Raw genomic sequence first — 15,922 nt, forward strand, 5'->3', positions numbered from 1 at the left:
CAGATCTTTTTCCACATACATATGTGGCATAGCAGTATTGTATCAAATGTTTTCTTATTATGTTGACAAAAACACAATCCAGCCAGCATAAAACATATTGCAAAAAATATTTGCTGTTGCAATGTAGTTGTATGTAAATGTAATTTCTAGGAGACAGGGTTTTACTCATAGACAATCAAGACAATTACAGACAGTTAGCTTTTGTTCTCACATAGATAATATAATCGAACTGGGGACTTTTCTAAAAGCTCCTGACTGTGTTGTTAAGTCATTAAGAAAAAATGATCATAGAAGCAGTTTCATGTTGTTTCCTGAAAGCTTTCCATCCACACCAACTAGAAAACAATAAAAATTTTCCTTCGGTTGGTTAACAACAACACTGCATTTTTTGAGAAGTTGGTTGCATAGATAACCTGCAACCCTGTCCTAGAAATTCTGTCTATATACTAGTGATTTGCAAGAGCAAATTTAATTTTGGTTAACCTGATTTGCTGCTTGGTCTCAGCAGATTAGAGCTCTTCCTCTCGGTAAGGGTTATCTAATCTGAGCTGAACATTTCTTCATTTTTAATTAATTTCACATTCCATTCTCGGGTAGCAGTTTACTTTGTGTCTTGAAATCTAGTGATGAAACAAACTGAGTAAACAAACAGGCAGTAGGTAAGAGGGGGGTGGGGGGGTGGGGGTCTGTGACAGAAGATAATGGCACATATACATCATTGTGTCATGTATTAGAATCATTTCAATTACTACAATTTTACTGCCCAATAATAGAAAATTATCTGATAATATGTGTGTGAGGATTGACAAAATTGTTGATCCTCATCAGTGACTCAGTCATACTTGGATGGATACAGAGATCTGGCTGCTGGCTTTAATAACTCACTGTTTGGCTCAGATGTGTTTTAAAGCAAAGAGTCCTATTATCCCCAAAACTTAATTAAACGTGTCATTTTCTGAGCATCACTGTCATCACTTCAGTGGGACTGTTAGACCTTCCATCTGCTCCCAGCATCAGCCTGTAGACTCATCTGTAAATCTGGAGTTCAAAGAAGGTTTACTAAGTTATCTGGATAACTTTGCTGAGGAAAACATGCAGGTCAGACCAGTTCAACATTTAAAGTTAGATAACTCACTTAACCTGCTTCCTGGAAGAAGCCCTTGGGCCTGATGTTGTTTGTCACACCTCCTCTTTAGAACTGTTCTTCCAGCATGGAGGGACTGAGAGACACATGAATCACTGTGATGGACAGAAAAGGCAAACTATTTCAGCTACAGCCTCCAGAACACATTTTACAGGGAAACAGCTACCTGGATCACAGCGAGGTAAAGGGAGTGAACTTCCTAAAACTAAAACATATACTTTTTATTAAAACTGGTGATTAGCAGCACTGGTCTGTCAACCTGTTGTGAGTCAGCTCATCATTGTAGCTGAGTGATCAGATGAGGGTGAAATGTGTTTTATGGTTGACTGCATTACTTCATTTCTGATCTGCAAACAATGTTTGAAGCTTTAAACTTGTAAAATCTGAGAATATGGAACTTGTGCCTTACTTTTATTCTCAAGTACTTCAAACCATAGCTGTGGTATTTGATAGCAGAGAAAAACTGCTGTAGAAATATAAGTTTCTGGTGTCACAATCAATGACCAAAGGCTTATTTCCAGGCTCACAGTTTTCCACTGACATTCAACTATCAAACAGGCAGAAAGCATCAGAGATTGTCTGTCACTGGTGTTTTCCATGTTTGTGTGTGGGAGAGGTCTGGGAGGGCTGTACATGCAGCAGAGCATATCCAAATCCTGGCTGGATCCAGGAGAAGGTCAGAGGGCTCTGCCTGCTTCAGAGGCCTGGAATCTGTTTGATGTAGTGAGCAGCATGATGGCCAACACATGGCTCTGGTTAGGGCTTGTTGAGGACAGGCGGGTCCACCAGCCGACAGCCTGATCCCTCTTTGTTATGACAGTGGAGTTATCATCAGCGCAGTGAATGGTGGCTCCTAATACATGGATTACACCCATTAAAAATCCCTCTATCTTTCTCTCACATTACTCTGCAGATCAGCCTGACTGACAGCTGGATGAAAAACATCTTGAGCTTATCGTACATTGATCCATTGTTCTCTGTAGCAGGGTACAGTACTGTACATTAAATCCACAATGTGATTTAACTAGCATGAAAACATGACGGTATCTACAAATCCTTCAAACATGTCACTCTGTGGTATGAAAGTTTAAAACCTCACCTCCATGTGACACAATTTTGTAACTGATGTGATGATAAAAACCATTTCATTAGAGCAACTATAATTGATATATTTATAATAACAATGTCTGAGCTGTCAGTGTGTTATGTGTTGGTCATGGCTCATAAAGATGAACCTACAAAGAATTATCAGTGACTCTGCAGCTCCCCTCGGCTTTACAGAGCTTTTTAGCGAGTTTCAGCTCATTGTTTAGCTAACTTTACTCTTTTGGTTCACTCTCAGTGTTCTCATAGTGTCATTTTCAGAGAAAAAGCTTTAAAAACCCACTCTTCTTGGGAACTTCAGGAAATGCAATACCTTCTTATGTCATGTTTGAGTGTCATGTGAGCCAGAGCAGAGAACCAGACCCCAGCATAAAGATGACCAAGATTATGTCACCTGTCTCTGGAAAAGGCAGGATCAGCAGACATTCCTGTTTCCATTTTCATAGACAATGTCATCTATAGAGAGTGTCCCAAAGGATCTCCTGAACATAGAATGGAGCAAATGGAGCAATATTTCTCAGTGCAGGGAATACAGCAGAGATAACTGCTGTGTTATTTTGCCACTTCAAAGCAAGATATCCTGACAACTACTTAACTTTGCTATGAAATGTAGCATTTACTGAATATTCATGACCAGAGCATGATTCCTAAAGATTTGGACTCCCTGACATTTCTTCTAGCATCGCCATGATGTAGGTCATTGCCATCACTGCGGCACCATTTTATGTAGGGCATTTAGATTAATTCTGGCTATCAGAAGAAACTAATAATTATATTAAATAATAGGATTTCATTTACATCTAATCACCTTAGGACACCACCCTGAAAGACAGGGAAATGATAATCAATAATCATAAATGAACCATATCAATAGATAGTACAGGTTGAAGGATTTTGGAGGTCTTGCAGAGCAGAGGTTGGTAGTATTCAGTTTTGTACGACATTAAATAGACAGCATGTGTATTCAAAAGCGTTTATTTAAAAGAAGATAAAAGGTAAAACACACAATATGTAATCTGTCTAAATATACTCAACTAAAGAACAAAAGAGAGTAAAACACACAATATGTAGTCTGACTAAAATGAGGCTGTACGTGTGTGTGTGTGTGTGTGTGTGTGTGTATTGCACAAAAAGAAGACAAAAACAAAATGGTGGAAGTCAGACCATGTGTTTGCTGAGACAAAGGAAAACCACAAAGATGGCAGAATCAAAGATGGCCCCAGGACCGCGTGGCGTCTGAGGGGACAAAGAGGAAAGAGAGTGTGTGTTTGAGCAAGAACATGTTAGGTCAGACCAACAGAGTGTGGCTTTGTTGAAGAAAGAGTGTAAGATAAAGGTGCATGTAAGTCTAACCTGAGTGAAACTCACTACAATGAGTTGGACTGGTTCAGAAACTGTTAACAGACATTACAACAGTAAAACTCCTCCTGTTCTTAGCCGTGCTATGCTATGCTCTATGCTATGCTTTGCTAGCCTAGGTTAGGCTAAGCTAGTCAAAATCCAAAATGTTCTATTCATACTACTTTTTTCATTTCATGCAAATTAGCAAAAAATCCATCATGACTTTTATGGTCCAAGAGAGCACATTCAGCAGATACTGATTTTATACAACAGAAAACACTGTAGATGGATTTTATTCAAGACACACAACTATACACTGACTTTACACAAGAGACGCAACTACACATTGATATAAAACATGTGCAACCACAGACGGATGTTACAGATGACATGAAAATACACACTGATTTTATACAAGAGACAACTACATACCAGTTTTATTCAGGAGATGCAATTACAAACTGATTTTATACAATATACACAAATACACACCAATTTTTATATGAGATACAAGTAAACAGAGAAAACACTACAGACAGATTTTATTGAAGACACACAACTCCACACTGATTTCATACAAAAGACACAACCACACACTGATTTTATAAAAGCAACACAACTACACACTCCCAAGACTAAAAGATTAAAATGGAAATACTCATTAAAGAACAAATACCTCAAAATTTTACTCAAGTACTTTAATAGTAATAGTTGCAAGTGATATCAGAGGAAGGCTGTAGCTCAGCATAGAGCAGGTTGTCCATTAATCTTGTCCACATGTCAAACTGTCCTTGACCAAAGCACTGAATCTGATTTCCTCCTTATGAGGTCAGTGCCTTGTATGGTAGTTCTGTCAGTAATATTGTGAGTTGTCTTAGTCCCATAGTAACATAAAAGAGAATCAAACCACAGCTAACTACCTGCATCTCCTGTTTACATCTGTAATAAAGCTGCATTCCATCTCTGCCTTGAATTCATACATGACTGAATATAAAGAATCTGTCAGTGCCTCAGTCTAATTTTAGTAGCACCATAAATGAAACAAAAAACTAACTTGCAAGACATAAGACCTACAGACCTGTATTTACAAGGTTTCCATGCTTTCAGTTTGGATAACTGAACTTTTTATGTCTGTGATGTGGGGAATGAATAGAAGCTGCTTCAAGCACAAGATATTTCCTATCACCTCCCACATCCTTCTTACCTGTTTATGTAATTCCTTATTAATGGGCATATATAACATAGACAGCATGGGTGCATACAGTGCCTCCAGTACATGCAGACAAATAAAAAATAAGGTTGAACACAAGTTTAATCATGACAGATAAGAGGGTGATCTCAGTGGCCATGCACAGATGGTTGGTCACATCAATCATAAATGTGATAGGCGAGGATACAACTAGAAGTACAAAACAGAGTTATGTGTCGTGCTGTATGCAAGAACACTATGCAAAAGTCATTGAAGGTTGTATTTTACTCAATTTGTCTTTATACTGAACAACTCTGATGCTTTTATCAGTCACAGAAGCTTTCTCTTCCATCATTCTACTGCGAGAATATCCATAATGACACACACATTTTTGACATTATTTTCTATCACATTTCTGTCTGATTTTGCCAGTCAAAAGAATAAACGCATACTCCTAAGCAGTGCTTAATGCAAATGCGAAGTGCATATGAGAGCAGAGGGGTGATGAGGCAGGTCCTGGAACGCCTACAGAACACGGTGCTGAAAACAACATGCTATGTATACAAATTCTTACTAAGCTGTGGGGCTTACAGGCCTCAATTTCAAATGATTTGCATGATATAAATGTTATTATAAACACAAACAATGTGTCACAGCGGCTGTATACAACTGTCTGTGGTGATCAATACCATGGCAACAGCCAACAGTGTCACAGCAAAAAATGCATGCTGTGTGGCTGCAGCATTAAAAAAAGAAAAGAAAACTGTCTTACCGCCTGCATCACAGAACTCCAAATATGGCCTTTCTCTCCAGGTTGGCACTGATGAAGGTTCTCATTAGGGCATCAATGTCCAGACTGTCCAAAATATCACCATGAACATGCAGTCTTTTTTTGTGTCATAGCTGTGCGTACCCATGTCTTCAGACGGTGCAGAGTGGAAAATGTTCTCTTCAATAAAGCAGTTGAGATGGGGAGACATAGGCATAGTTTGAGGTTTTCAGATCCTTACAAAATAGTCTTTGTTTGTGAATGAAGTTAAGACATCAGCCATCTCCATTTGTTGAACCAGCTTGAATTAAATGAACGACAAAAGGTTTTCTTTTCCAAACGACCTTCCAGGAAAACTGAAGCTGGTTAATTTATGCAGTGCCTGTGCCTTTGAAATGTTAATGTAAGCATTTTGATCTGCAACATTAGCTTGGGAACTAGTGGGGCCACGGCTCTGGGCGTCAATGTCAACACCGTGTTGAATTTTGGGTATGCGCCATGTTGCGAGGATCCTGCTTCCTTCCTGTTGGTGAGTTGGAACTATGTTACTTTTAACAACATTCCTGCATCAATGAAAGTGTGTTCTGCAACTTCTGCTGCTTATACATCTGGGTATTTGAGCATTGTTTTTTTTGTGTTGTGGCATTGTGATGCTTAAGGTAAGTGAAGTCCATTGAGAAGTCTATAAGCTAAAGTTATTAGTTATTGGGGGAGAACGGGGTAACACCAGCCACTTTTTACAAAGTGTATTTGTTTCAAATAATAGTTACTATATACACCTCAGGTTGTTGTCTACCCATGGAAATTAAAACAAGTTAGCTAATTATTGTGGTTTTAGAACAATGACCCATCGACAAAAGTTAGTCCTATGGCACAACTTACCCAAAGGTAGGGGTAAAATGAGCATGGGGATGGAGTAAATTCAGCACTCTATGGGTAAATAGTGCCACCATTAAATACTGATGTAAAAATGAGCAATGTTGAGATGATTATGAACTTCATGATTGCCATCAGTTTAATAAAGGCAAATCTAATACTGTTAAGTAAAACTTTTTTTTTTTTTTGCTCTGTTGTTCAATATGTTACCTAAACATTTTCAGTGAAGATTAAACTGTGATCTGTGTCTGTTAGCTACAGAAAGAATGTGTGTGTAAATGTGCTTTTGTGTATACAGACAAATTAAAGGAAAAACAGGTCCAGGTCTGAATGCTTGACCCCTACAATGAGGGGATCTGGTGGCTCTGTTATGCTGTGGGGAGCATTTTGCTGGCATGGTTTGGGTCCACTTGTCCCCTTAGAGGGAAGAGTCACTGCAAATTAATACAAAGTTGTTCTGAATGATGACCTTTATCCTACGATGAAACATTTCTATTCTGATGGGAGTGGTCTCTTCCAGGATGACAACGCCCCAATTCATAGGGCATGAGGGGTCACTGAATGGTTTGATGAGTATGAAAATGATGTCAATCATATGCTATGGTCTTCACAATCACCAGATCTAAACCCAATTGAACACTTATGGCAGATTTTGGACTGACGTGTTAGACAGCACTTTCCACCACCATCATCAAAACACCAAATGAGGGAATATCTTTTTGAAGAATGGTGTTCATCCCTCCAGAAGAGTTCAGAGACTGTAGAATCAATGCCAAGGTGAATTGAAGCTGTTCTGGCAGCACATGGTGACCCAACACCTTACTAAGACACTTTATGTTAGTTTTTCCTTATTACCCAGCTGTATGTACAACATGTTTGTGTGTGGCTTAAATTTAATATTAGTCAGTAACGAGGTATTGATTCATCAACATTTTAACACTTGTAACAGTCATCAGATATTAACATGAACAGTGTCTCTAGTCTCTAGAATATCAGAAAATAATACTTAAATACACAGGTTAATCTGTGCATATGTAGCCTATTTAAACTTTTGGGGGTAAATTGACTCATTGCCTCAACTTGCCCCAACATCACTGGCAAGTTTTATCCCACAACCTCCATTTTGACAAAACTGTTTCACACAGTGGCTCAGATCCACAGTTATGCTAAGTTTATGTTTAATATGTTTTGCTACAGTCCTACAGTCTCCAAAAGTACAATGGGAGGCAGAGCCTTCAGTTATCAGGCTCCTCTCCTGTGGCAAAATCTTCCAGATTCGGTCCAGGAGGCAGACACCCTCGCTACGTTTAAGAGTAGGCTTAAAATTTTCCTTTTTGATAAAGCTTGTCGTTAGGGCTGACCAGGCTCGCCTTGGATAAGCCCTGCTATAGGCCTAGACTGCCGGGGGACTTCCTATGATGCACTGAGCTCCTCTCTCTCCTCCTCCTCTCCATCTGTATGTATTCATATACCATTAATGCATATTACTAACTTGGCTTCTTCCCTGGAGTTTTTTGTGCTTTCTCATCTCGCAGGAAACTCCGGGATCCGAACTGTGGGCCTTGGCCATGGGGATAGTGCAGGGATGGTGGAGTGTTCCTGTTGGTGTCCTACCCTGAAATCTTCTCCGGCTATTACTGCTATTATTATTACTAGTCATATCTCTATCATTATTATTATTGTTATAGTTGTTATAATGCTTCTCTGTGTCTCTCTCCCCCCTCTCCCCCTCCCTCTTTCTTTCTCTCTCAACCCCAACCGGTCAAGGCAGATGGCCGTCCACCTATAGCTCGGTTCTGCTTGAGGTTTCTTCCCGTTAAAGGTGAGTTTTTCCTTGTTGCCAAGTGCTGCTCATGGGGAATTGTTGGGTCTCTGTAAATTAAAGAGTGTGGTCTAGACCTGCTCTATGTGAAAAGTGCCCTGAGATGACTTTTGTTGTGATTTGGCGCTATATGAAGAAAAATGAAATCGAATTGAAGATTATTTCTTTTATTCATTAAATAATAACATGATTTATAAAAGTTTTAGGGTTTTATCTGAGGGCAGATCAGTAAGTGAGGGCAGAGTCACAGCAGCTTATTTCAACACTCATTTGGTGAACTCATAAACATGAAAATACATGAGACGAGAAATGTAATTGACATATTATGCACATACAGTTAACAATGGGTTGCTTCATGTATGGCTGAGGCAAAGCGCCATTATTGACACAGATCAGTTCTGGTCAGAAAAGCCAAATTATGTTATCTGCCTGTGTTCCTCATCTTGTAAGTTTTTAAGAGGTTTCAATATATTTATTGGGATTTCGATAAGCCTTGTGTTTACATTGTATTCTACTGTAGATTGTGAAGAGTCATAGAAAAGATTTGCTGTAAGCTACAAAAGGGGAAATTTAGGCTTTCATTAGGGGGACAAATATTTCAGTTGGACGGCCAGAGCTGCTACTATGACGTGAAAAGGATAGTTCACGTGTCTTTAACTCTATCTTGTGGTAATAATGCAGAACTGCACTTTGAAAACTAGCAGTGACTAAACTCTGATGTTAGATTTAATCTGCTGTTAGTCTGTATCATCATCTACTGATGAAGGGAAACAGACCAGCGTGATGGAGCTTTAATGTAGATTTTGCAGTGACCACCCATCATCTGCTTTCTAAAATAGAAACCTAATCACTCTCACTCTCTCTGCAGACCACATATAGAAGTGTTGAATATTTAAAATGTCTTCATCAGCATTACACTGGCCCTGCTACTGCAGAGAGAGTGAAAATCCAAATCTCTGTCAGAGTCAGGAAAAGATACAGCTGAGTCCACAACCCAAAAATATTCTGTTTACTGTCTTGGAGAACTTAAGAAACCAGAAAATATTCACATCTAAGAAGCTGGAATCAGAGAATTTGGACATGAAAATCAATCGATTATCAAAATAGTTGGTGAAAGTAAATCTTATAGCTCGCCGCTAATTGATTAATCGACTAATAGACTTATCAATGCAGCTCTATTGGGTTTAATAAAATGTTGACTGCAAACTGTGTCAGACTGTACAAAATAAACCACACTGAGCAATGAATGTCTGCTGAATCGCATTATGATGTAAATAGAAAAACCAAAAAGGGTTGTGTCGGCCAGTGATTTTGGATCATTTCATTTTAGATTGGTTGGTATGTAGACATGGGTCATAAAAACACAATTCTCACATTGGACATTGTCAGAATTTGGAAGCAGAAGGTAGACATGTAACAGTGAGATCTAGGAACACAGTTTTAAATTACAAGTCAAAGATTTTTGTGTTTCTCTCATGATGATCAACTTTTGTCTGGGGCAGCCCAAAATCACGCTGTGTACACAGGCCTTGTCACGCAAAATGAACAAGTTAATATAAGATGACGGTTTCATTCAAAATGTAATATACTCTGTATGCATTTCAGATGTCTGTACACTATACTCTGTATACATTATTCTGTTGATGCCTTGTTGACCATTGATGCTGGTTTTAGTTGTGTAGTCTTTGCAGCAACTACAACAGATGTGTACATAAGTATAGAAGTAAAACCATTTCTACAGCCTCCTGTTAAAGCACATCTGTGTCTCCACCTAGTGGATATGTTTGGTAAATACAAGAGCTGAAAAATACACAGATAACTTTCAGAGTTTTATTTTAAAATTCATTATTTCCATCTCTGGATATGATTTGTAACCAGGGTAACAGCTTAAGCATCTTAGTAGTAAAACTGAAATATAATTTATAAAACACATCACAAGCTTAAAAATGCAAAATAGTGTCAATAAAATATGGTGAGCATTATACAGAAGAGTAGCATGATTTGTCGATAAAGGATAATAAAGGATAAAAGATATGATAATAAAAACGTAGACAGTCAGTGTATAGAAAGTCATATCTGTTAACCAGGTTTTCTTGCCTGGATGCAGGTATTTTATAGAAATCTACATAAACACAGACATTTGTAGAATACAGTGCAGATGCTTAAATGCACATATTCAATTATGATGCAACATAAAACACAATTCACCATAATATGTCTCACATACAAAAACTAGTAGTCACTATATCTGGCAATAAATCAACAATAAAATCAGACATTCCAAGAATTTTGACTTTAAACTGAATATCATGATTGTGTGAGGCAGTAAAGCTGTTTGAAGGAGTGTAATGTAACTTGCTGAGCAACAGAAAATTAAAACATAATTATGATGGCAGTTGGCAGTGTTAGTAATAAGGCGTGTACAGTGAAAAGTGCTGTGTGCAGTGTGCTGCTGTTGGCAGAGTTAGTAATCAAAAGTGTGATGATAATCAATTTAAAGCATAAATCTAGAGATATTATATATTTCTCTTATTATAAACAAATCCCATTAAAAAGACCCAAACAACTTGGTTGGTTCCCTCCATAGCGACAGGAACATTATTTCATTAGCAGGTGCAGGGGTGCTGTACTCTCAGCAACTGACTCTGCTCAAATGCAAACATGAGGTTGAACGCTTCTGAAAAAGCTAGTAAATGGACCTGTGTGTTAAGATTATTTTGTCAAATTACTATTTACAAGGTCAAAAATGAACTTTAATGCTCAAAGGTTTCGTTAGCTTGAATGGTGGAGTTTGATGTATCCATGTTTGTATCTTTTCACACATTTCTAGCATCAAGTTGCAAAAACACAATATTCAGTCATAATTAATGCTTAGATGTTACACTGATTATCACAAAACTGAGCCTGGTAATTACGGAAAAATTCCATATGATGTACATGACTGTTTGATTGCATACAATTTAAAAACACTGTCACCACAGCTTTCTGTTTCTCCCAGTGAGTGACTGAATAGAATCAGAGATTTGAAAGTTCCTCTTATGTTACAGGATACTTTGAAAGTAAACGGCTTTACAAATATGAGGCCTGAACTGTGTTATTGCTCCACCATTACCTTTCCTTTTTCTAAAATAGGTTTTTAATGGGATGTACCCACCTACACTGGTCCACCGGTGATACAGTTAACAGTATGCAGTGAATATACTATTGTTGCAGTATTGGTGTAAATATATTAATCTCAGCTGGAGACCAGCAGGAACATAATGCTCACATTTAACATTCAGCAGATATTTGGTCTTTAAAGCAGCACATCAGGATAGTTTATATTAGACAGGATGAGCAGAAGCTGGAGCTGCTGTTAGTTAACACATGTTAGTTAAAAAATAAAAAAAAGAAGATAACACAGTGGTACAGTCACATGTGTGTCCTGTTTGTCAAAATTAACTGGAACACAAAAGTCAATATGAATGAAACTCAGACACACCATGCAGGATCCACCGTCGTCTCAAACTGACTTCCTTTCAGAGAGTGTGGAGAAATCCATCAGAGGATGACACAGCTGGACGTGGACACTTCTGAACTGATGGACACACACATACATCAACAACATTTTAAAGCAACACCTCAAATTGGAAACATATTCATTTAATCAACACTTCAAATTAACCATAAAAGGTGTCAAATAATATTGAAAAGAAATCAAACAGTCAACAGCCATCGCTCTGAATATCTGCTGCTGATAGAAAGTCTCAAGACCAAATGACCCCACCTCTGCCCTGAAGCACCAGACTGCTTCATCCTTTTGGGGGCACTGCTCTCCCACTCGACTGCAGGCATCTGAGCATGCTCACTTGGCTCAGTGTTCTCCTGAAGAGAGGGGCAGAGATGATGGCAAATAGATAGAAACATTCCTCTGTGATGAGTATTAAAGTGGTTCTGAATTCTTGAAGCACTCCTGTGTTTTGTTCCAAGTGTGGACAAACTTAAGAAAGAAGGTGGCACTATGGGCTGTTGTTATTGAAACCAGACATATTTTACTTAGTAGCTGTTTTTTAAGCTGCATTAATTGATTTTAGCCAGTTGGAGGCAGTTGAACAAGCTGTAAACAACATCTGACATATTGTGGTTAACATGCTTTCTGGTGAACACACAATTTTCTATTTACAAATCCATACTTGTGTTTGTGTCCTGATGAAATTAAGACTAATATTCACTTTGGTCTCCACCAACTCCTGAGAAATATAGCTGGTTCTTTAGCTGCTAAATGTTCCACAGTTTATCGGAGCTTTTTCACTGAAAACAGCTGCCTGCTGCTGCAGGAACTGAGGCTGATGAGAGCCAAATTTGTGGGCGGTAAAACCAAAACCAAAACACAGAGCTACAGCTGAGGGGAACTGTGATTATTCTGTAGGTTCTTCACTATGAGAGACACATGTTACATTACATATAGTCATTTAATGTTATAAAGGCTGCACAATATAGACAGATAATTGTTCCAGCAGGTACTGAGTTATGTATTTTTAGAACTGGAAATGAATAACTGATTTTCAGAAAATGTTGTGTCATAACAAACACATTTTAAAGTCAGTATTTTATATTCAGCTTGGAACTTGGGGAAAAGCACTAATTCCACAGACACATAGCACTCTGATATCTACAGAACAAGCTTGAATCAGTCATTTTATGCTCATTTGCTTTTCCTATTTGTCTGGGAGTGGCAAATGTGAAAGCTGAAAGTGAAGTGTGTGTATGTTTTACAATTTTGTATGACAGTGTGTATGTGTGTATGCAGCTCACCATGTTCCTCTTCCTGCTGGGATTGTTGTTACTGCTGCTGCTGCTGCTTGGTGCGTTGTGGCTGTTGGCGGCTGAGCGGAGAGGTCTCCGGCTCAACTCGTCTCTTTGATGGACAACTGTCTGCTTAGGCTGCAGCTTCCTGCAAACACAACACACACTCAGTTAATCAGGTTCACCTATACAATATAATCCATCAACTGAGAATAAGGAAATGTGTCACTTTATTGTCTTATTTCATTCAATTCAATTCTGTGTATAAAACCAAGGCTAAATATGGAATATGTTATTGATTATGCTTCATATATTTATTGAAGGCAATAGATTATCATTATATTTTAGAATATTCTTATATTTTTCTGTCATCAGTATTGTATTTATACCTTATCATAGTAACACATGTTCTGTTGTAGCTACTCAACAGTGAGTTTATGATATTCTTGTCTTAGCCAGAATATCAGTATGATATTATAGGGACTGTCATTCTGTGCGTCCTGTTCAGCCTCTCTTCAAATAATAGAGGACAGTAGAAGACATCAGGCTCACAATACCCAGCGGTGTGTGCCAGTGCAAACAATCAAACACACACTGCTGCTGTGTTATTGGCCATCACCGGCAGTTTAGTGCAGTGAAACTAGAGGCCTGAGTCTCTGAGAAAAATGGAGGTGCTGAGGGACATGTGCCAAACATTTCCAACATGAGTAAAAATAAAGCTATGGATATGGTTATTCTTAGTACATTTACAATAGAGCTAAACAAAATCTAAACCTGCCTCTCTAAACTTCCAGATATTTAAGACATTTTAAAGGAGGGGGAGAGTCCTCTTGATTAGCACTTTACAGGATTCCATCCCCATAATTACAACCTATTTGACATTCTATAAATCTATGTATATTTAGGTTTTATGTGTTACTGGTTGAAATCAATATCACAATATTATGAGAATATTTTCCACTATCAATATAAATCAAAATATGGAAAATGCATAATCACATTTAAAATAAACTGATGTTCAGTGTAATAAACTGTGTTCAGCCTTAATGCATTACATCTGACAAAACTCTACACATATTTAACACATATTTATCTGAGTTTCCAGATGTGAACTTGGGACCATTTTTTTCTGGATTGTATATTTTTCTACAAATAGCCTCTTATATGAAAAGGAGGATTCTGTAAAACAATAACATGATATAAAACATAGATTATGATTTCATTGAGAGATGATAAATGACGGCATGTAAATGCTTTCAAGCCCTGCATACTACATATATTATACATGTATCATATCAGGTCAGCCTTAAAAGGTGGAAAGGGTCATAAGTTGCAAATGAAAAGGTAAGTAAGAGATCCATTGTGTTCTGCTGGTCAGGCCACCAGCCCAGCCTACCTCACTGTTCACTTAGTGTCACAAAGCATTGATTGACATATAATTAAGTTCCTTGGCTAGGAGTTGTGTGTGTGTGTGTGTATGAGTGTGTAGTTTTTAACAAAAGGAAACATGAACAGAAAAAAGTGTTAGTGTTTCACTTTAAGTGCAACAAAAGATAATTGTGTATAACTGGTATTGTGTGTGTGGCATATGTGTGTATATTGCTATCAGAAACATGAAAGTGATGAAATAACATCAATCTGATACGACCTATCAATGGAAAACATTTTTTGGTAATCACTGTGAAAGCAACATCCAATAGATTCAGAGATGTCAGTCCGGGCAGTGTGTATTCTTTGTTAAATCAATAATTCAGCTATGTGTGGACACACGCACACACCCTTCAGCCCTGCACCCCTCCCCAGTGGTGTGAGTGCTGCTGACCCCTGGTCCTCTCAGCCTGTCCTCTCCTCGGTCCTCCACTACAGCTAATTACACTCTCTGGAGTTTAGAGCTGTCAGCCTGCAGCCTTAGCCCCCACCTGCTGGGTGGTCTGAGATCTTTGACAGCCTCCTCTCTCTCTTCTCTGACAAAGTGATAAACTAATTAGCCTGGCCGGTCACACTGGGGTCAAGGCCCTCAGCATAGCCGGCCCCTCCACATAACGGGGCTGACCAGGACCTTCCTCCGGGGAGCTGGGAGTGCAGTTCCTGAGGTCTAGCTGATCAACGCTGAGGGGCTGTCTGAGAGACAGACAGACCAGAGGTTCACCATCAGCCTGTGTCAAACTTATACTAAGACTCATTGAAGAGCTTCCTTGTGTTTGGACAATCAAATCACTGTCCTCACACTTTTAATACTCCCAAACTGTAATATTTGTATTTAGAACACATACAGATGAGACTTTGAGCCACATGCTTTTCATCAGATAATGAGAGATGTGAAATACTCACTCATTAGATAAAGGACATATAATTTAAGGAAGACAATATCTATGTAAAAAATGCAAACAATAAAATATACACAATGTAGCACATTACCTAAAAATAGATCATAAATAATAAATCAATTAACCTCTCAAGTACTCATCAGTTGGCACTCATCTCACTGTTATCACTAACTTTTCTGCAGCTAAATAGTGATCAAACCAGCATAAATTCATTTTAAAGAAAATGTCTGGTAATATTCTTCTTAATATTCTTCTTATTGTCAGCACATCTCATGTACAGACCCTCACCAACAATGAAGTGATCCACTTAAGTGTTGTGAATGTGTATCAAAGCCTGATATATCTTATTCCTTTGTGCCATAGACCTCCATTACTGTCCAAAAACTATTAAAATACATCAATAAGTCACACTGTTGCACTGGCTGACATGTTCCTTCATTACCATGAGCACACACTGTAGTTTAATTTGACTCAATCCCTCACACACACTGTCCTGCTGCCAGAAATACCCACTAGAGCACCAAATGTGGATTCATCTGCTGCTGAAAAGAGACCCCCACAAATT

At 38.3% G+C, this 15,922-nt stretch overlaps 1 protein-coding gene across 1 annotated transcript in view; it reads right to left on the reverse strand.

Moving 5' to 3' along the window:
- Positions 1–10,064: 10,064 nt before the first annotated feature.
- Positions 10,065–15,922, reverse strand: part of arhgef39 (Rho guanine nucleotide exchange factor (GEF) 39) — a 106,886-nt gene continuing 101,028 nt past the window's right edge. The window contains exons 10-12 of the mRNA XM_044343815.1: positions 13,040–13,178; positions 12,012–12,109; positions 10,065–11,822 (exon numbers count right to left, since the gene is read on the reverse strand). Of these exons, the coding sequence (XP_044199750.1) occupies positions 11,786–11,822; positions 12,012–12,109; positions 13,040–13,178 (274 nt within the window). The 3' untranslated portion in view covers positions 10,065–11,785. The remainder of the gene's footprint in view (positions 11,823–12,011; positions 12,110–13,039; positions 13,179–15,922) is intronic.

The sequence above is a fragment of the Thunnus albacares genome, chromosome 23 (assembly GCF_914725855.1).
Source record: "Thunnus albacares chromosome 23, fThuAlb1.1, whole genome shotgun sequence".
Taxonomy (NCBI): Eukaryota; Metazoa; Chordata; class Actinopteri; order Scombriformes; family Scombridae; genus Thunnus; species Thunnus albacares.